This window comes from Dermochelys coriacea, chromosome 24 (genome assembly GCF_009764565.3).
Source record: "Dermochelys coriacea isolate rDerCor1 chromosome 24, rDerCor1.pri.v4, whole genome shotgun sequence".
Classification (NCBI taxonomy): Eukaryota; Metazoa; Chordata; order Testudines; family Dermochelyidae; genus Dermochelys; species Dermochelys coriacea.
Window position 1 is genome coordinate 5514517 of NC_050091.1, and position 21726 is coordinate 5536242.

A 21726-nucleotide genomic window follows, 5' to 3' on the forward strand; every position below is an offset into this window, starting at 1 on the left:
GTGCTGGGTTTTGTGTGTGTGTGTGTTGTGAGCCAGTGTTTGTGTCTCTGTGTGAATGACTGTGTGCACGCCAAGGATTTTGCGTGTCCCCTAGTGTGTGTGTGCGTGCGTGCGCCCTGGGTTGTGTATTGTGAACCAGTATTTGTGTGTCTCTGTAAAAATGACTGAGTGTGTGCGCCCTAGGTGTTGTGAGCCAATGTTTATGTCTGGCTCTGTGTGTGTGTGTGCACCAGAGCGTTGCGGGGGGGGGGAGCTGTCCCTGTGTGTCCGTCACTCAAAGCCGGGCTCCGCCTGTCCCCTATAAACCAGGCTCCGGCGCTGTCCGGACTCGCAGAGCAGCAGCGCCCGGCCCGGACCCCGAGCGCGCCCCAAATGGTCGTTCAGCTCCGCACGGCGCCCCAGCAGCCCGGCGGGATGTCCGAGGGGAGCCAGCCCAAAGTGGAAGCCAATATCCTGGTGCTGGGAGCGGAGAAAGTGGGGAAATCCGGTGAGTGTTGGGCACCCCGCAGCCTCCCTACACCCTCCCAGCCCCCCCACTGCCCCCTTCCCTCCATCTCCCACTGCCCCCTTCCTCCATCCTGCCCTCCACCCTCCCTGCCCCCTACTGCCCCCTCCCCTCCATCTCCCACTGCCCTCTTCCCTCCATCCTGCCCTCCACCCTCCCTGCCTCCCACTGTCCCCTCCCTCCATCTCCAACTGCCCCCTTCCCTTCACCCTCCCTGCCCCCTACTGCCCCCTCCCTCCATCTCCCACTGCCCCCGTCCCTCCACTCTCCCTGCCCCCTACTGCCCCCTCCCCTCCATCCTCCTGTCCTTCCACTGCCCCCTTCCCTCCACCCTACATCTCCCACTGCCCCCTTCCCTCCACCCTCCTATCCTCACACTGCCCCCTCCCCTCCATCTCCCACTGTCCCCCACTACCCCCTTCCCTTCACCCTCCCTGCCCCCCACTGCTCCCTTCCCTCCTGTCCTCCCACTGCCCCCTTCCCTCCACCCTTCCTGCCTCCCACTGCCCCCTTCCCTCCGTCCTCCTGTCCGATCACTGCCCCCTTCCTTCCACCCTCCGGTCTTCCCACGGCCCCCATGGCTGGGAACAAGCCACACTGTACCCTGGGTGTGTGAACAGCTGTTCTCTGGGTTCTCAGTCCGGCATCGCCCACCACCCTGATCCCACTGGGAGCATGCGGGCGTGAGGGGATGCGCTGGGAGGCCCAGGAATCGCTTTCAGTCCTGCCGGGTGATCTGGGCTCAGCTTGGTGCCAGCCGGAGTAACGTTGGGTCTCTTTTGTTCTAGCTCTGACAGTCCGATTCCTCACCCGGAGGTTTATTGGTGAATACGGGGATATTGGTGAGTAGCTTTGGGTTCTTTCTTTCTTTCTTTCTTTCTTTCTTTCTTTCTTTCTTTCTTTCTTTCTTTCAAGTCCACACTCTCTTAACAGCTCCCTCTTCCCCCCCCATGTGGCTCCAGAATCCATTTACACGCACAACGTGATGGTTGGAGGCAGAGACGTTTGCTTCAGCATCTGGGACTCCACCTGCCCCCAGGTGAGAAATCGCAGCCTGCGGCTTCCAACCCAACCAAATGGCTTTGGGGACAGAATGGATGGAATGGGTTTCTTAGGACTCAGGCCAGCTCCTAACAGGACAGGTGTCCTCTCAGCAGATGGAGGCCCCCCCCTTCCCCTCCTAGAGGGGCACATGGGCAAGAACAAACTTGCTCTGGTTCTGCGGGGCCTACAGGAAACCCCTCTGCCCTCAGATTGCTGCCATATGCCCACAACAAACATGGCCACCTTGGCTTCCAGCCCACCCAAGGCTGAGAAATGGCACCCAATTACTTTTCGTGGGAGGGAGGCTGAATAAAGATTGAGGGGGGAGGGTGAGAGCATTGATGACAGAACTGACCCTCCCCAGTGCCCTGGCACTCACCAGCGTCTTTATGTGCCCACAACAAAGATGGCTGCTTCAGCTCTTCCCCAGTAATAGCCAGACCCTCCCTACCCTCCCAACTGGTCAGTTGTGCCTTGCGGCACCTGGAGGGAAAGTCCTTTCCTGACACACACACACACGCCCCCGCCCTCCATTTCCTCCCCAGCTGGGCTGAGGCAAGAAAGGGGGTTGATCTGGTCACTGTGGCGATGTGATGGCCTCTTCGCCCTGGCTAACTCCTGGTTTTTGTCCCGCTCTCTCTAACCTTCCCCTCGCCTCCTCTCCAGGCCGCCGAGCTCCAGGGCTGGGTGAGCGAGAAGCAGCTGCGCTGGGCGGACGGCTTCGTCGTGGTCTACAGCATCTGCGACCGCTCCAGTTTCCACCTGGCCCGCCAGCAGCTCCAGCGCATCCGGCAGCTGAAGAGACGGGGCAGTTCCGAGAAAGCGCCCATCATCCTGGTGGGCAACAAGCGGGACCTGCAGCACCGGCGGGCTGTCTCCAGCGAGGAAGGGCGGCTCCTGGCCCTCTCCACGAACTCAGGCTTCTTCGAGATCTCGGCCGCCGAGACGTACCACGGCGCCCTGGTGGTCTTCCACGAGCTCCTCGACCTGGTGCGGGACTCCAGGAGCTCTGGCAAGAAGGCTGTGGGCATCCGCAGCATCGTCCGCAGCATGTCAGCCGTCTTTGGGAGGAGGAGGACAGAATGAGCGAGGAAGGGTCCCGTGAGGATAGCTCAGATCCTGGGGGCAACGGAGCGTAGCCGAAGCACGCGCCAGTGGCTTGGGTGTCACCAGTTCCTCAGCGTGGCATGGAGCACCGGATGAGCCCTTTGACGAGGGTACATGGCGAGAGCCATGGGGAAGCAGTTCTCTGTGTGTGCCCCCAGCCTTCTCTGGTGGGAGCTCTGACTGGGGTCTGTGATATAATCGGGGTGGTAATTACATTCCGCCTCCCTACCTGTGCCCGCTGGCAGCTTCTGCTGGGCATTCTCCACATGCCCCTTCCTAAAAATTGTGACCGAGTGGCTATTAAAGAGCGGCTGCGCTCCGCCCCAGATGTGGGTGTATTTCGCGGGGAGGGTAAACGAGCTATGTTTACAGTGAATCAGGTTTGTCAAGTGGACTTTGGGTGCCCAATTCTCCCCTGACACCTGTGCTTTGTGGAAGCATTCACACCTGTGCCAAGTGAGCATGTAACATTAGCAACGCCGAAAGGCAGCATTTTACGGGCACTTTGACTCCAGAGGGCCAAAATCCCTGCTGGAGGAAATTTGCACTGCTCCATGGAACTGCACCAAATTTGGAACACAAGGCACAAGGAAGCAGAGAATCTGTCACCCAGATCCCATATTTGGATGATAAGGTCAGTATATGGGACCTGAGCCTGAATTCAGGCTGAACTCCCATTGAAAGTCAGATACCACAGTGAGGGGCAATGTATAAAACCTTTGCTTGAAGTTCAAGCATTGGGCCCTCTTAACCAAAGGAATGACTATCTGCAGCAATCTAAGAGCCAGAAGCACAAAGTTTACGTACTTTTAAGGGGCCCATGTTTTAAAACTTGGCTCTAGTAAAGCCTCGGGTAGTAAAGAAAAGATTAGAATCTGGTGATGAAATAATGGGGCTTACTGAAATTTGAGTAGCTTGCGCCAGCCCCACTGGGTTGCATTGTTTTTTCTGCTGGGTTTCCAAATTACTTTTCCTGCTAGAAGTTATCGGGCCAGGTTCTGATCTCAGTTACGTTGGTCTGAACCCAGGGACTTTAACAGAGTCACTCTGGATTTACACTTGCTGTACCTGAGAGCAGAATCTAATGCATTGCGTGACTCGTCAGTTACATCAGTGTAAATCCACAGTCACTCCATTAGTCAGTGGAGTGACTCTGAATTTACATCAGTGTAACTGACAGAGGAAATCTGGGCCTTTTCCTGTGCCCTGTAAGCAACAACGGTGGCATTTGTCACTGCATGCAGCGAAGGCTAGTGACAAAAAGCTCAGGACTCCGGGGTTCAATTCCTGGCTCTGCCACTGATTTGCTGTGCGATTTTGGGCAAATCATATCCCCCCCCTGTGCCTCAGTTTCTCCATCTGTAAGATGGGGATAATAATGCCTACCTCACTGTTTGTGTGGTGCGAGGCTTCATTAGTTGCAAAGTGTTAAACTATTATTGATTTTTTCCAAAGCCAAATTCTCAACCTAGAATATTAGAAACATAGAGCTGCTGATAGATAGGGCTTTCACTGTTTAAGGCAGGGTCATTTTAAATGCCACCTGTCCCAGGGTGAGTGGAAGATGTTATTGTCTCCAGCAGCTGGAATACAAATTCTCCTGACTAAAATGTGAACTGTTGTATATTTGTGAATAACATAAATATTTAACTTATTGGGAGCGTTCTTCATCAGAGCAAATGTTTACATATGGAATTTTTTTTCCGGTTAAAATATTCTACTTGCACATTAGAAAAAATAAATAATTGTGGAAAAAATGTTATTTTTGGATGGGCAATAAAGGTTTGTATGTTATAAAAGAAAATAGTTTGATGCTTTCACTATGACTCTTCACCCTTAGAGGAAAATCTCAAAGGAGCTGGGTTCAGTTCCTGGTTTTGCCATGGACACTCTGGGTGATCTGGGCAAGTTACTCAGGCCCAGATATTACAACAGGGGAAAAAAAGTTGGGGGGGGTCAGATTTCTAAGTCATGAACAGACAATAGAGGGGCTCTGGCACTGATCTGTTACCTAGTGGATGGAGAACTGCCTGGGGGACTCAGGAAACCTGGATTCTATTCCCAGCTCTGCTGCTGGGTGACCGTGGGCAAGTCACATCCCTGCTGTGTGCCTCAGTTTCCCTGTCTGTAAAATGAGGATAATAATACTACCCGCCTTTGGAAAGTGCTTTGAGACCTGCTGGTGATAAGAGCGAGTGGTTATTATTATTTAACCCTCTCCCACACTACACAACCAAAGGGATGAGCTGCCATTGGAGTGGCAGGTACCTTCTGCACAGATACAGGCAGCAGTCTGGTGAGGTCTGTGCTGAGGTCAGAGCAGGAGGCCACAGTGTAATGAGTTGTTGTGCCCGGGGCCACTTTTCACAGCACAGAGCAAGGGGGTTTTCTTTGCAGATTGGGTTCTAGTGGGCAGAGTAAGGGGACTCCTGGGACCCACGTCGAGGAGGGAGTGTAGTCTGGTGGGTTAAAGGAGGGGAGCGGGAGCCAGGACTCCTGGGCGCTCTCCCTGTGATTAACCTCCGATGAGTCACTCCTGCTCCTGGTGTCTTACTGCAGTTAGTTTTCCCTTCCTCCCTGCACCGGGTGGAGCCCTGCAGAAAAGTGCTCACACTGTCACAGGTGCTGGGCAGAGGGAGCCGGCTGATCTGCAGTCACCCAAACGGGGGCAGAATCTACGCAGCACTTTGGACCACCCTGTCCCCAGCCATGCGGCAGAAGCTGCGGCTGAGGAGCGGAGGGAGGCTGGCGGTGCTATTTGTGAAGCTGAGTGGGATGGAGGCATGGAACTGATGCCCACGTGCTGTGATAGTCACCATCTGTGGGCTCTCGGGACGCAGCTCCCCCACAGGTGGGCATTTGGCAGCGTTACCCAGCGTCCAAGCAGAGTCTAGGGCCGCCTGCAGCCCTGACTCATCTGGGGACGTCTGTGGGGGAAATTCTGGGGTGGTGTAAATGACACATGGGGCCTGAGCCTCAGTCACTCCACCCAGGCTGGAGGAGGGAGGGAAGGCATTAAGTCTTTTATTCTGCCCAGCCTCCAGTGTAAATCAGAGTGGCCTCAGGGCTGCTCTAACTTACACTCTGCTCCCCATGGGCCCTCAGCAGCAGAGAACAGCCACAGTTACGCCCTGATCCACCCCCTTGCTCTTATTACCAGCCTCCCACAGACATGAGTGGGGGAATCCACTGTAGACTGAAGAGAGTATGAAGTCCTGAGTTTATATCCCAGCCAAGGGACCATAGTACACCTGGAATCCAGCCCTCTCTACTAAACCAATTGGTTCAGCCATAGGACACTAGGCTGGAGCTCAGGAGATCTGGATTTGATGCCTAGCTCTGCTACAGACTCATTGTGTGACCCTGAGAAAGTCACTTGAGCGCTCTCTCTGTGCCTCAGTTTCCCCATGTGCAGCGTGGAGATAAAGACCATTTGCAATTGTATGCTGACAAGGGACATTATAAGGACATTATCTAGGCAGAGAGTTAACCCCCTGTTTGCCAGTGCACAAGGGGCTCCGCACTCAGGCACTGAAGATGGAAACGGATCTATTCTCCCTGGGACCACACGGCTACCATAACCCTGCAAACAACTAGTCTCTCTGGGACAGTGCAGGTGTGAAGCTTGCCCTGCTGCTACCTGTTCTGGGTGGATAAACAAAGAGATCTCACACCAGCACTGATCTGTGTTTAGTTTTACACTGGAGTCCATACACTGAAGCCAATGACCTGGAATAGCATTTACCCCTCTGTGTGGAGGCCCACACATTCTCCCCTGAGCCCGCGTGCTACAAGGTGACCCAGAGCTCTGGGGCCATGCCCCCTAGTCAGCGTCATCTTAGGAATCTGATAACCTCACAACTGGCTGAGCATTCACAGAGATGCGGTCATTTCCCCTTGCTGGGGGCAACACAGCAAACAAAGGTCAGCTCCCGTCATTTCCAGGATGTTACAGAAAGGCTCTGGATTTGGGAGAACCCAGTAACAGCTACGGGCCAGGCTCTGATCTCTCTTATACTGGTGTAAATCAAACACAGCAGAGTGACCCTGGGTTTGCACCAGGGATCAGAATCCAGCCCAGTCTCCCAATCCAGTAGGGACCAGGGTGTGTGGAATCTGAAGCTGTTTCTAAACAAGGACCGTGCAAAGAACATTATAAAAAATAACATGCAGGGAAAGATAGAAGTTAAAGGCAGCTCAGATCAAATAAAAAATGTAGGGTCCCATCCTGGTGCTGATGGACATATATTTGACATCCCTGTTCACCAATCCCCCTAAAGCTGCCATATCAAGAAACAATGGGCCCTTTTGGATCATGGGAGGTGAATCAAAGGATCTGCTCTATCTTGTTTAGGGCATTAAATAGGAACCTTGTATGGAGGTGCAGAGCTACTCTACTGACTCACCCTTTCAGCCAGACCAGGTGGGGCCTGATTAATCCTGCTCAACAACATAAAGGCTGAGAGTCTGGGAGTGAAGGGAGAGCTAGAAGAGGGCCCATAGGGAAGAGATGTAATGAGCCTGCTCAGGATGGAGCTTAGGAGAGAGGAGGGCTAAGGTTTATCATGATAAGCACAGTCCTGCGTGAGGGCTTTGTTACTTTAATGAAAGAGGAAAGCCAGCAGTGGGGAAGGGTGAGCTTGGACAATGTCCATCATGCATGTGCTGTGTTAGGAGCCAAGCACAGAGGGCCACTGACCATGGATCGTGCCAGATAAGGATCTACTGACCTACCAGGAGTTAAAGTGGAAGGTAATTCTGGGTAAACAGCTGGGTGCATGGAGCTCTGGCTTTCCGGTTACAAAGGGGCCCCAGGCTCTCAAGACACTGCCCTGTCTAGCAGCAGCCGTTACCTGCCATGCACCAGAGGCCTGATTCTCTGCACTGGTGACCATCGTTTATACCACGCAAAGCACCAGCTCAGAACGGCAGCGTTCGACACGCACACTGTGCTGGTGTAAATGAAAGCACCAGGGGCAGGGTGATGGAGCTAGGGCTTGGAGCCGAACACCTCCAGGTGGATCTCAACTCCGGAATGGGCTGAAACCAAACCCTGGGTGGAATCAGGACTTGGATCTGAATTCTGCAGCTCCGGTCCACCTTTACCTCCACGGTAACATTTATGGGCTGGGGGCACCTTCACCTGGCCCTACCACGAAGGGTCAAGCAGCCCCTGAACAGTGAGATAAAGAAGAGGCCTGGGGCTTGCTCTTCAGAGATGCTGAGCACTCACAAATGCAGCTGAAGTCAACAGCCGCAGAGGGCACTGAGGATCTTGGAAAATCAGCTCCATAAGATAGATCTCTGGAAGACTCCAGGCAAATTACTTGATCAAAAGGCCCCCTGGATTTCGGAGGTAACACCCATCCTGTGTCTGTAGAGACACCAATAAGCATCGGCTTCTGTGCGCTCTCAGCAGGCAGCGATTGAAGGAGGCTCGAAGAACTGAAAAGGAAGAACACGAGGGCAAGGAATAGAACAGAAGACTCATTTAACAGCAGGCGAGGGGACACCAGATTCATCAATCAATAGCCTCACTACAGAGACGCAGGGCTGGATTCTCCATTCATTTTCCCCAGTGTCGAAAAGGAGTAATCAATGGGGCTTTGCCAGTGTGAAACTGGCATGAGATCAGATTCTGGCCCACTTGCTGACCCTGGTGCTGCACCCACTGGCTGCGGGGCAAGTGAAATGTACATGTGCGAGCTAAGGGAGGGGTGGAGCAATTCCACAGTGGTCTCGCAGGGCCCGATTCACACCTCAAGCTGGTGTGAGTCAGGGCAACACACACTGGAGTCACTGGACTTGTCTCCGAGGGGAAAATCAAGCTAAAGAGGGATACATATTTTGCAAAGCCACAGTCTGAGGGCACATACAATGCACAGAGCATGCGTATTGCCGCTCGCACGGGTCCGGAGCCTGCAGCCACTCAGCCCTCTTCTGGAACTGCAAAGGAAGGGAGGAGAGACCAGGCTCTAAGCCAGCCTGAATGGGAATGGCAGGTTATTTGAGACAGGTGCACCTGTTTAGATACAATCCAAAGTGCCTCCCCAATCTATTGTTTAAACACAGACATGGGGAACTAGCTACAGGATGCTTACAGCAGGAGAATGCAACTTCCTGGCCCTGGGAGGAATATGGTCTAGTGATTTAAACTGGGGGCTGAGAGACAGGACATTCTATGTCTGGCTCTGGGAAGAGAGTGGGGTCTAGCAATTAGAACCAGGGGACTGGGACGTAGGACTCCTGGGTTCCATTCCCAACATTGGTGTGGGGAGTGTTGTCTAGGACAGGGATTTAAGATTCCTGGAGTCTATTCCCAGCTCTGGTCACTAACATGCCCTGTGACAAGTCATATAGTCTCGCTGTGCCTCAGTTTCCCCACCTGTAAAGTGGGGGATAACACCCACGTGCATAGCATGTTCTGAGAGTCTGAGCTAGTGATGCAAGAACCAAGGATTGCTATTTCTGAGTGAGCTGTTCCAGGCTGCAGACACAAGAAAATGGCAGGGGTACACAGCCCTGGCTCCAGTGAACATGGCTGGGAGGCTGGGTTTATGTATTTATTTTTTTATTACCTTTTACAGAACACAAGCACAGGAAGGGAAATGCGAGAGGGAGAGGAACCTAGCCTTGGAGCGAAACTGACCAAAGCTCATTCATGAGGGCCCTGGATCGAGGGAGCCTGTCCTGCTGCAGTGTCTTTGGAGGTGACGACTCGGTCGTGCGAGAGCCATAAAGGGTTCCCATGCAGCAGCTGCCACTAGAACCGCCTCCCTATAATGCCATCTCTTCTCTCTTCCTGGCTTGTCTAACTCCACCCTCTTCTCTCTCCCCTTACATGTAGGCTGGCCTTTCTCAGTGCAAGAGCCTTCTCCAGTGCAGCTTCACTCCACTAGGGCAGCCGTCCTGCATCTCTCCTCCCCTGCTCATACCTCCTGGCAGATCAAGGCCCTCTCTACTCTATATGATTAGCTTCCTAATGCCATAAAGCTACTTAGGGTACACTCGCATGGAAGGACAGGATACAAAATTGAGGGCCCCCTTTTGCACACTGCTCCTGTGTGTTTGAAGCCAGAGGGAGCGAAAGGCACTCTGCAGCTAGCAGGACTGGGTGCTAAAGCTGATACATGCCAGCTATTTGGTAACCCCGGCACTTCCACTTCATTGGGGGTGTTTTGCACGTGAGATTTAGCTCTGGACCATCTCCTTTACGTCAGAGCAAACTGCTTGGAAGGGCTGGAAATGCATGAGACCTTAGACCGTGTTCAGTAAGTGCCACTCAGCTATGGGGACCATTACCGCCCTCGGGAGACAGGGGCCCTTTGGAAGCATAGTTATGGTAGTTGGAGAAGATGTGAAGGGGTGTCAGTTAATAGGGAAGGGAAGGCTTGGCAGCTGCCAGCGATGGGACTGGGCTGGCGTGCTGGTCTCTGGAGAAGATGCCTTCCAAAGGGGGTGGCTGTCAGCATGTTTACCACTGGGCATGTTAGGGGGATTAACCTGCAGAACTCCCAGCTGTGGGATATTAACTGAGGTCATCCTGGGGAACTCCCTGCTGCAGCATGATACCCGAGGATATTCTGTGGAACTTTCTGCTGCAGAATGATGTTTCAGGTTAATTTACAGAGCCCCCTGCTGCAGGATATTAATTGGTTCTGCTCACCCCCTACCACAATTCTATTCCTGGCCTAAAGCTTCCCAGCCTAGAACCAGCTACAAATTTTCCAACAGAATGTTTTTCCCTTGGGGAAAATTTGATTCAACAAAAATCAAAATGTCTCACGGGAACATAACAACTTCATTGAAATTATCCAGAAGTTTCATTTCACCTTTATCATTTTGACTTTATAATCTAATAAATATACTATTAACCTAGCTCTTATATAGCACGTTTCATCCATAGACCTCTAAGTGCTTCATTTCCCCCATATTATAGATGGGGAAACTGGGGCACGGAAAGGGAAGTCTCCCAGCAGGCCACTGGCAGAGCTCAGAATAGAGCCCAGGTCTTTTGAGTCTCAGGTCAGTGCGCTAGCCACTAGGCCACTCTGCCTCCCTCTGTAATAGGTGAAATGATAAAGTCGAAACGAAACAATTTTGATAAGGTCTTCACGCATGATTTCGTATTATTTCGTTTGCGAAAGATTCCGAGATTTCGACTTTCTGCCCAGATCTGGGAGAAAACGAAATTTCGAAATCCCGGAATGCACCATGGGATGCAAATCCCACTTCCCGCCCGGCTCCCAGTGGTTATGGTAGAGAAGGGGTGCTGGGAATGTCCTGGCTGCATGCTCACATCTCTTTGCCCAAGGAGGAGAGGTCCCCGCCCTCCCAGAGTCAGTTGGCCGCAGAGGGCGGAGATTGAGTCTTCTTAGCAGGGGGATCCCGATTCAGGGCGGCGGGGAGACCTCTCTGGGTGGGCGACGGGGTGGACCCGTGACCGCTCCCATCCTGGATGCTGTGCTTGTCGCTACAGGCCTTGCTGCTTGTGCGTCCTGAGCTGGATTTCCTCCTCTGGACGAGCCGGATGGGGATGGGATCCCTGGGGAAGCCAGGCTGGGGGCCTGGGTCTGAGCACCCATCTTGGTCAGAGCAACCAGAGCGTGATAGAGTCGACGTCTCAGCTGGATGGGAAACAACAAGATGAGCCTGGGGAAGTCACTGGCGGGGAATCATCCCCCGTCCCATCCCTCCTAATGTCCTGATGTGAGTCTATTTTCATCCCCGCCTGTACGAGCCATTAACGGCTCTTATGTAAGACCCGGCTAGCGCAGGGTCACTCTGCTCAGATGTGATTAGAAAGCACTCCTGGCAACGGTCCCTTCTGGAAGCTGCTGCTTTCAAGCCACTCAGGCCCCGTGCAGAGGCCTGGCATGGCCAGCCTTATCGCGCCTGCCTCCTGGTCTGGTGAGGCTCCAGCTCCCCCCTGGGCTGGTTCCGGACCGGTCACTGGGGCTGGGAAGCAGCTGGCAATGGGGAGTTACTGGTACAAAACCTCACAGCATCCCTGGTGGCTGAGAGAGGCAGACTGGGCTGTCATGGAGGGAAAGGGGCTCTCTCACTGGGACTGGTGGACACAGACAGACCCTGTGGTTCTCTAGCTCCCTGCTGCTTTGCGTCACCGCATGGGGTCTGCCAAGGTTGACCCCTCCATAGGGAGCACCCGTGTTCTGTCTACATAGAGGCTGGATCCTCATTGCAGGGGGAAATAGACACAAGCATCCTGGGAGAGTTTACAAAGGCTTAACCGTCCCTCTGCATCCTCAGCCAAATCTCCCCCACGGCTATCATCACCTAAGATTTTGATATGACATGAGGGAGCCACCCCAGATGGAAACATTCGCCGTTCACCGCTCTGCAAGTTACTCTCCATTACTGCCCCACCGGGATGGCTTTAACCAGGGCTGGAGACACTCGGCGCTGCAGCCGACCAGAAAAAGCAGAATTTCCGTCTCCTGGGAAATGTGGAATTTTGAAATGTCATCTACACTCATTTGGGACCCCAGGCTAGGAATTGTTGAACCCGAAGGGAATCAGAGCTCCAGTGTCTACACTGTATTATTCGGACACAAGTCCAACCACCCTATCCCAGACTTTCTAGAGCCCTCCCAAAATATGGCCGCTTCAGTCCTTGGTTCGTAATGCAATGCGGGAAACCTCAACTGTCCATCAAACTGGACTGTCCGGAGGACAAAGAACGTGGGCCAGTGGGATTATGGAAATTTTTAGTGGACTCCCAGAGCACGAATCCAGTGTGGCTGTGTCTATGCTGCAAAGCAATAGGGCTTGGACCCTGAATCCCGACTTGACTCAGGCTCAGACCCTCCGCCCCGCGGGGGGAGGTCCTGAGACCTGGGTTAGCGCAATTTGTGTATAGACAGAAGCAGAGTTAGGTGTGAGCCTGAGTCGAAACCCTGGGCGTACACTACAGTGTAGAAATATCCTTGGAGTACCATTCCCAGACCCGAAGAAGAGCTCTGTGTAGTTCAAAAGCTCGTCTCTCTCTTGCCAACAGCAGTTGGGCCAATAAAATATATTCCCTCATCCCCCCATCCCCCCCTTTACAAATAATTAAATAGCCCTTGGGCCAAAGAGACAGGCCAAATCTCTAGCCCAGCGGTTCGGTCACTTGCATTCAAGTCCTTGGTCTGACTCAGACAGAGAAGGGACCCAAACCTGGGTCTCCCACATGCCCGTCCTAACCAGCAGGCTGTTGTCTATTCTGGGGCGGGTGTCTCTCCCTCTGAGCACAAATTCCATCCTGGGTCTAAGCAACCTTCCTGGCAACATTTTCATCTAAACCAACCTGCTGTCGGCACCATTCCCTGGAAACCGACGCTTCCCCCCGAAACAGCATTTTTCCAAAGGAAAAAAGTTTTGCCTGCAACTTTTTTGCCCTGTTACAACCCCACCCCCACGCTGAACCAGCCCTTCGGCTCAGGCCTCCCCAGCATGCGAGTTACTGACATTGGATCTCTCCACTGCCCCGCTGATGACAGACAGCAGAGAGCTGCTGAGCCCCAGACCTGCCCCACTCCCCAGTGACCCCTGGCTGCTGTACATCCTGCAGGCCTCACACATGAGCTCATTGTCTTTCCAGAAGGTATTTGCTAGCTCTGTTTTAGAAAGCAGCTTACAGGACGGCACCCGGCTGTCTGGAGAAGCCGGACGAGGCGAGCATCTGGTATGTAACGGTGACTTTCACCCGAGCCACAAGAATCTATGAATCTATGAATCACTACCCCTGGAGCAGGCTTACGGTCCATCTAGAGTGCGGTACCCACCCCTGAGAGTCACACATTAGCTCCCCCTGCTCTGGTGACTGGATGGAGCCCTGCAACATGAAGTTGGAGACCCCTTATCTGATGGTCCTAGCAGGTGTAATCCTTACTGATATAAACATTTAATTCTTTTCTGAATCTCACTAAGCTCCTTGGTAGGGTGACATCCAGCAGCGGAGAGTCCCACAGGGATAAGCTCAAAACATCCTGTTACAGAGAGTTCCACGGGCAAACCTCACTAATACCCAGTAGCTGTGAATCCCACAGTTAACCTCACTAATATCCTGTAGCAGAGAGTTCCACAGGCAACCAGACACAAATCCAGCACATTAAACCACATTAAAACAGCTAGTTAACCACAGTAATATCCTGGAACAGAGAGTACCAGAGGCAAATATCACTAATACACAGCAGCTGTGAGTCCCACAAGTTAACCTCACTAATATCCTAGAGTAGAGAGTTCCACAGGTGAACCACATTAAAACCCAACAGCAGTGTGTCCTGCAGGTTAACCACAATAGTGGGTGGGTGTAATGGGTGGGTCTCAAACCTCAGCTCATACTTTGTTGGGTTCATGTTCTGTTTACCAGACAGTGTGCAACAGGGCACAGAGAGTGGGAGCAAGACAGAAATGGAATATCTTTGGGGCAGGCCTGTCTCTTTGTTCTATGTTTGTACAGCTTCTAACACCACACCATGGGGTCATTACTGGGGCTCTGAGGTGCTACCATCAGACAAATAATAATAAAACATCTACTAAATAGGAGAAATTAGTAGATCTCATGCGACTTCTGCCAATTTTGGGCCATCTACTCAGCACTTTTGCACATGATCCAGAACCAAGGGCCAAACTCACTAAAGGATTTGCAAAAATCACCTCTGTGAGTTAGGTACCTAACTCCCATTGACTTTCAATAGGAGTTAGATGCTTGACCACCATAGGCAACTTTCTAAATCTCACTAAATGCCTCTCTAGGTACCTAACTATCTTTGTGAATCTGCTCTCAAATCTAGCAGAAGGGTTTTGCTATTTGATTCGGGTCTGGTTTTTATACAGCCCCCACCAGCACTGTCGCATCTGAGCACCTCCCAGCCAACCCGACTAGCACTTGTCGCATGTGATTCCACCCAATGGGAAAATCACAAGGGGTTTTTTTGTTTCGACCAGATGTATTTATTCTAGGTCTGTGTTATGTGCTCATTATTAAAGGCGGGCCAAAGAAGCGCGCCTCGCACTCGGAACAGAAAGTAGTAGCGTCTGAGGCTCTGCAGCTTTTATCCTGGCCCCAAAATTAAAGGGATGGGTTAGGAGATGAGGTTCTGACCCTTGTCCCAGCCTTGAATCAGAGCCTTCCTCGGTCCTTCTCCAGACTGAAACCCAAGGCCAGGAGACGAAAGTAAAATTATTTTCAAAGACAGAAGTGTTGAAGACTGAAACGTGGGGGGAAATTAGGTGATGGGCAAATTCAGGCCAGATTCTGATGCAGGGCACCCTTTCTGGAGTCAGTGGAGCTAGGGACAGGTTCTGATCTCATGACACTGATGTGAATCTGGAGTCACTCTATTGTAGTCAATAGAATCGTGGGCTGATTCTGATCCCAGTTATACCAGTGTAAGCCCAAAGTAACCCCACTGGAGTCAATGGAGGTAGGGCCAGATTCTCAGTTACACTGGTGTAGACATCCATGAAAGTCTAGGGATTCACTCTGGATTCACACTGGCGTACCCGAGATCAGAATCTGGCCTTCAGGCTTCTGGGAACAGAACATGCTTTCAGCAAGACATATGAATCATGCCCTGTTGTCAATTTCCCCCTTTGCTTGCTACACAAACTGCCCTCCCGGCGCTTCAGACACCCTCTTAATGGTCTCGGAGACACAGCTGCGGCTTGGCTCGTTAACTCGAACAGGGTGAGAACGCTTTAGCGCTTTGGTTGGTCAGGGTAATGGATGCTCCACGGACAAAGCAGAGAAGGGGCCGGGGGAAGGGGAAGAGAAATCACGTCTAGTTCTTCTCCCCTCCCGTCCACTCCGCTGTCGCAATACAGACCGTCTCGGGTGCCTTCACGCGCCCTGCGCTTTGCCACTAGCAGCACGGCCAGTCGCCAGTGCATGGCAGAGCCAGAGTAACCCCCGGCCGTCTCCCCTGTTCAGGAGAAGGGCAATTCCCTCCTGTAGAAGAGAGGGATCTGGGGGAAAATCTGGCTAGGGCACAGGCCGTGCCAGGGGAAGCTTTATTCCCAGCTGGGGTCGGTGTGAAGGGAACACGGCTATTGCATTAAGTCATGAGCGGTTCATGAGGCCCCGAGGTGCTTTGGAAGACAGTAACTGGGCCATTCATCTTCTGATGGGCCCCACGGCTTCAAAGAGAGGCTGGCTGGACCTGAAGTTCTTACACAGCGGCTACACAGAGACATAGGCATTGCCAACCTGGATCAGACCCAGCGCCCACCTAGTCCAGTGTCTTGTCTCTAGCACTGACCACCACCAGATTCTTCGGTGGAAGACGGAAGGAACCCGCACCCCAGAAGCTGAGGCAGCTGCCAGAATGAAACCTTCGTTCTTTGCTCAGCAGGAACATCGCAGGGGCCCAATTGAGATCGGGGCCCCATTATGCCAGGCACTGCCCAGAAATCCATAATAGCAATCCCTGCCCCGAAGAGCTTGCAATCTTCACAGACAAGAGACACAAAGGAAGGACTGTTCTCACCAGCGTACAGGTGGGGGAAACTGAGGCACGGCAATTGACTTGTCACACACAAAAAGAAAAGGAGTACTTGTGGCAACTTAGAGACTAACAAATTTATTTGAGCATAAGCTTTCGTGAGCTACAGCTCACTTCATCTCTAAGGTGCCACAAGTACTCCTTTTCTTTTTGTCACTCACAGGGAGTCTGGGGCCAGGAATTGTACCCGGTCTCCTTGAATCACAGTGCAACGTTTTAATCTCAAAACCATCCATCCTGTTTAAATCCCCTGCCCTCAACTGGAGCTATCAGGAGGGTTGGGGGTGGGGGGGGGGAAGACAAGATGCAAAGTAGAATCAGCTCAAGCCAAAACCCATGGCTGCCGTTTGACACCCTCAGCCACTTGGGTTTGCTTTAAACCCCCAGCTTGGCCTGACTTCAGCTATGCCAGGGGCTTTGCTTCAATAGGCACTGGGAGGCCGGGAGCTGGCAGTCAGGGATAGCAGCTGACCTCACGCAGCACAAGTATGTGTGAGCAAGTGCCATGGGGACAAAGGGGATTAAGGGCTCTTTGACTGCGCGCCCGTGGGGACGATGGCGAAACAGGGCAGAACGTCCTGTGCGAGAAAAGCTCACGGGAGACCCTTAGCCCAGGAAGCTAATTAACAAGAGGGGAAATGAAGCACCCTGGGCCCCTTCCTGCTTCATTAATTTCTCACACCTTGGGCCTCCCGTCAGGAGCCGGGCCTCGTTCAGCTCCAGCCTGAGCTCTCTGCAGATCCCTGTCCTGTTCTCTCACTCCCCTCTCCCCGGCTTTCCCTCACCCTCCCCTTTGCCACAGCCCTGCACTTGCTCTGCCAGACAGAGCCACCGGCAGCTGCCAGGCTGCACGTGCTAGCGCCACCGGCTCTGGGTGGAGGCGTCCGACCCTGGATTATTTCTGATTATTTGGATTGCCCTAGCACAGGGGTGGGCAAACTTTTTGGCCCGAGGGCCACATTTGGGTATGGAAATTGTATGGCGGGCCATGAATGCTCATGAAATTGACAGTTGGGGTGCGGGCTCCGGCAGTGGGTGCAGGCTCTGGGGTGGGGCCAGAAATGAGGAGTTCAGGGTGTAGGAGGGGGCTCTGGGGTGGGGCTAGGGATGAGGGGTTGGGGGGTGCAGGAGGGTATTCCGGACTGGGACCGAGGGGTTTGGAGGGGGATCAGGGCTGTGGCAGGGGGTTGGGGAGCGGGGAGGGGAGGGAGGCGTGTCAGAGGTGCAGGCTCCAGACGGCGCTTGCCTCAAGCAGCTCCCAGAAGCAGCGGCATGTCTCCCCTCTGACTCCTATGTGGAGGCATGGCCAGGCAGCTCTGCGCACTGCCCTGTCCGCAAGCACTGCCCCTGCAGCTCCCATTGGCCACAGCTCCCAACCAATGGGAGCTGGGGGGGGGAGGCACTTGGGGCAGGGGCAGTGTGTGGAGCCCCTTGGCTGCCCCTAAGCGTAGGAGCTGGAGGGGGGACATGCCGCTGCTTCTGGGAGCCATGTGGAATGGGACAAACCCCCGATCCCACTCCCCAGCTGGAGCTCGAGGGCCAGATTAAAACGTCTGGAGGGCTGAATGTGGCCCCCAAGCCGTAGTTTGCCCACCCCTGCCCTAGCGCCTGGCAGCCCCAGTCACGGACCAGGCGCCCCCCCCCCCCGGTGCTAGGGACTGGACAGCAGCCGATCTTGTTGCAGGAGACTGCCTGCTGTTCACAGCTATAGGATACAGGATGCCTGCCAATGGGGACGGGAGCCCAGACCAGACCAGCTCCCTCCCAACCTGTTCCCCCTCCCAACTGGTTGTGCCCAGGCAGTGCTGCAGACCCCGCTGGCACGCATCATACCCAGATGCTCCCCTCAGCACAGCTGCCAGCGGGGTGGCTGTGGGCCAGCCAAAGCAAGGCTGTTCCCAGAACGCTTGGAGAGGCCAGCTCTCGCGGGCAGGTCGATGCTGCAAGTGAAGGTGTGATGGTAGCAAGAGGATGCCCACCCAGCGTTAATCTAGCAAGAGGCACAGGGTTTAGCACAGTGCAGAGTGACCACCAGAGCAACTCATATGAGTTGCACATGACAGGTCACTAACTCTCCCCACCCCCCAATAGCCCTGAATTGAGCCTGGATGAGACCAAAGTATCACAGCCCTCCAGAGACTAAACTGTTGAGTGCAACTGGCAGCAAGTAGGAGGGTCAGAGGTGCACCAACGCCCCGAAAATGGCAGGGAATTTATTAGGTGAATCTGTGCGACAAGGTCTCTTCACTACTGTCATCCCCAGTGCTAGCTAGATTCAAACGAGGCAGGTACGCCCCCCTGGGCATCACACCTTGACTTGCAGGGTCGCCGTGCTTACAGAGGAGCCCCTCCTGAACGCTGCACGATCTCTGCAGGCCGGGCCCACCTCTAACCAGCAGCCACCCAAGGAAACGGGCCGCTCCGCACAAGAATTGCACAGGCTTCTGGCTCAAGAGGCCCCGGGCAGCCTCTGTCCCCAGGGACTCATTAATGTTTTCCAAGATACAGAGATGCCACCTAACCAATTGAGTTGTTTCTTGTTGCACCGCGCTCTCTGCTGATGCTGCAGACCCCTGTGTACTGTATCCGTCCCCTGCTCTGTACCCAAAGCTTCTGGAGCAGCCAGGCAAGGTCATTTTGACATCAGCACCCAGCAGTAGAAACCACCTGCTCCTGGATACTGGCTGCAGCTGGGGCTTGAGCTCTCTGGCTAAGGTACTTCCCTGGCCCCCCATCACGTTGGTGTCTGGGCACCTCACCACCTTTAAGATATTTAGCCTCACAACCCTGCTCCCGCCTCCTGTGAGGTAGGGCAGTGCTCCCAGGAGAGAAAGGATGGTCTAGTGGTTAGGGTGCCAGCTTAGGAGCCCTGTGTTCAATTCCTGGCTCTGCCATAGCTTCTGTGACCTTGGTCAACTCACTTAGCCTCTCTGTGCCTCAGTTTCCCATCTGTACTATGGGGATAATAGCTCTGCCCTGCCTCCCAGGGTGTCATGAAGATCAACACACTAATGATTGCTAGGTGCTCTCAGACACTGCAGCGATGAGGCCAGCTAAGTCCCACTGAGGGTTAGACAGTATTCCATTGTACAGATGGGAAACTGAGGCACGGAGAAACTAAAAATCATACAGCGACTGCGCAGCAGAGCAGAGAACTAAACTCAGGTCTACAGCGTCCCCCAGGCCAGCACTTTAACAACTGGGCTACCTGCTACCCACTCTGTACTGACTGATTGTCTAAGAGCAGCCATCTCTGTTGAACCTAGCATGGCTCCAGGGTAGAAACTGGAGCCCAGCAAGAGAATGTGGACTCCGAGTGTCACATGACGGAACTAGCTCAAAGACATTCAGTTTCCCTGATGAGATGAAAGGGATCTTCGCTGCCCTTACACTTAGCCTCTTCCCGGAATAAGCACCTGGAGGAGAGATAACCTTCTGAGTCACTGACTCATCAGGGCGCTGAAGGCTGCCAGCCTGGGCCTCCAACTGACTCATTTAGGGGAAACCTTTGGTTGGAAGATGCTGTTACCATCAGCTTTCCCTCTTGTCCTCCCCCCATTTTGGAGCAGGAGGAGACTTAAGATTCTCACAGACATAGACATGGTCAGCCTGAGTCAGAATCATGATCTATTTAGCCCTGTTTCAGAGTGTCCAGCCTCAGCTGCTCCTGAGGAAGGTGCCAGAACCCTGCAAAAATGAGAGAACCTGCTTCCCGGGGACATTTATTCCTGACCCCATCAAAGGCCAGGAGCATGAGGTTATCTATCTCAGGTCCTTTCATGGAGCACCTCATGACTTTCAATGTGTTTACCCTCACAACACCCTCTGTGGGGCGGGGCAGGGCAGGGCTGTTAGAAATGGGGAAACTGAGGCACAGAGAGACAAAGTTCCCAGATCCTCAATGGGAGTTAGGAGTCTAAATACCCAAGGACACACAGAGTCAGTAGCAGAGCAAGGAATTGAACCTGGCCCCCAAAGTCTCAGGCTAGTGCCCTAGCTCCTGGACTCTCTGTGAGCAACCACAGCCGCCTGTGAAGTTTATGTAGTTATAAGCTTGGCCTGTCACCATGGTATCTGAGAACCTCCTGAACATTAATGCATTTAGTCTTGCAAGTAACCCAGGAGGCAGGGAAGTATTGTCCTCCCCATTTCACAGATGGGGAAACTGAGGCACTGAGGTTTTTTTTTTTTAAAACTGTCTCACTCAAGAACATGCAGGGAAACACACCCAAGTCTCCTGCATCCCAGACCTATGCTCTGTCTACCAGGTCATGCTGCCTGCATTATTACTACTAGTAAACTGCTTCGATATTAACAGACTCCAAGATGGCGGATCATTGTTCTGGCTCAGGCTGCTCACGGCTAACAGCTGTAGGGAATTTACTTGGCAGTGGGTGTGTGGGATAATGCTACTCTAGCATGAGCAGCTCAGCCAGGAGGTGTACCCCACCTGCCGAGACAGAGCATTTCGGGGCGGGGGAGGCTGTTAACGTTGCAGCCTGCTTCCAGTGTTAGCTGCAAAATCACCCCTTATGCCAGTGGGCCTGCTGGATGCAGGTGTGACAGAGACCACAGCTCCGTGCGGCGCGGCAGGGAGCCGCCGTATTAAATGTATGAACAGCTTACATCTGATTGGGTTCTGCTTCACAGGGGAGGGTTCCCACAGCCCCTCCGGGAACTAAAACAATATGGGGGGGATCACCCCGCGCATTGGAAAGCACTTCGGATAACTGCACTCCCTGGCATTGTTTGCACATACTGGCTGAGGCTGGGTTTTTTCAGCGACTAGGAAACGAAGCCAGGGCTTGAGCTTGAACTGACTGGCAGGCTTCCTTTGACTTCAACAACCTGCCAGGATCTTCGGGCCTAGGGGACCCCAGAGTGGGGAGACAGGGAGCGTTGCCATGTGACAGGGGACAGCAGCAGCCCCACAAGGAAATTACTTCCCAGACACATGGCTCCTGTCACTTTAGCTCTGGCAAGAAGACAATGAGCAGGGGGATAACACGATTAGCGGGAGCTGCTGAGAACAGAGAGGCCTTTGCTTCCTTAATGATCCTGCTATGCCGGGAAGGTAGCTGAGATCAGCAGCTCCTGCCCTGCTGTTCAGCAGAGGGCCCTGCTAATAATAAATAGCTCATCACAGTCAAGGATCTAGGAGCAGGTTAGGTAACACAGTGGTGGTGGTGGGGAATAAAAGTGAGTTCTTATAAAAGAAGTAGATCTCAAAGCATTTTGCAAAGCAGGATGTCATTACTTTGCTGACAATGGGGAAACTGAGGCACCGGGAAGGCCTGGCCCCCCAACATCTACACTGCATCTAGGAGCGAGCCTCCCAGCCTGGGTTCGGTTCACCACTTGTGTTGGCGAGGCTCATGCCAGCAATGCTAAAAATAGCTTTGTAGATGTCATGGCTGGAGCTGGAGCTCTCAGGCCTGGGGCGGGGTCTTGAAAGCCAGAGCCGGAGCATCAACGTGACGTCTAGACAGCTGCCAGATGTGCTGTAGACGTACCCTAGAAGAGCTCGGCATGATGAACAGTGATTGAAGCATGTGCCTGTCC

The 21726-nt window shown here is 53.3% G+C and overlaps 2 protein-coding genes across 2 annotated transcripts in view; one reads left to right on the plus strand and one right to left on the minus strand.

Annotated features, from left to right (window-relative positions):
* The first annotated feature begins 336 nt into the window (after positions 1–336).
* On the plus strand, positions 337–4455 carry LOC119847854 (ras-related and estrogen-regulated growth inhibitor-like protein). Its single transcript, XM_038383009.2, has 4 exons — positions 337–487; positions 1294–1347; positions 1468–1544; positions 2216–4455. Exons 1-4 carry the CDS (start codon positions 373–375, stop codon positions 2633–2635), a joined length of 666 nt encoding a protein of 221 aa, XP_038238937.1. The 5' UTR covers positions 337–372; the 3' UTR covers positions 2636–4455.
* Positions 4456–9212: 4757 nt separating this feature from the next.
* LOC119847898 (perilipin-2-like) overlaps positions 9213–21726 on the minus strand; it is a 48559-nt gene continuing 36045 nt past the window's right edge. Inside the window, exon 7 of the mRNA XM_038383096.2 lies at positions 9213–11283. Within this exon, the coding sequence (XP_038239024.2) occupies positions 11050–11283 (234 nt within the window). The 3' untranslated portion in view covers positions 9213–11049. The remainder of the gene's footprint in view (positions 11284–21726) is intronic.

What these genes read in the sequence shown, in the direction of transcription:
- LOC119847854 (XM_038383009.2), top strand. Translation starts at nt 373, where the DNA reads ATGGTCGTTCAGCTCCGCACGGCGCCCCAGCAGCCCGGCGGGATGTCC. An exon ending in GGAGAAAGTGGGGAAATCCG is followed by an intron (nt 488 to 1,293) that starts GTGAGTGTTGGG and finishes CTTTTGTTCTAG; the next exon opens with CTCTGACAGTCCGATTCCTC. An exon ending in GGGACTCCACCTGCCCCCAG is followed by an intron (nt 1,545 to 2,215) that starts GTGAGAAATCGC and finishes CCTCCTCTCCAG; the next exon opens with GCCGCCGAGCTCCAGGGCTG.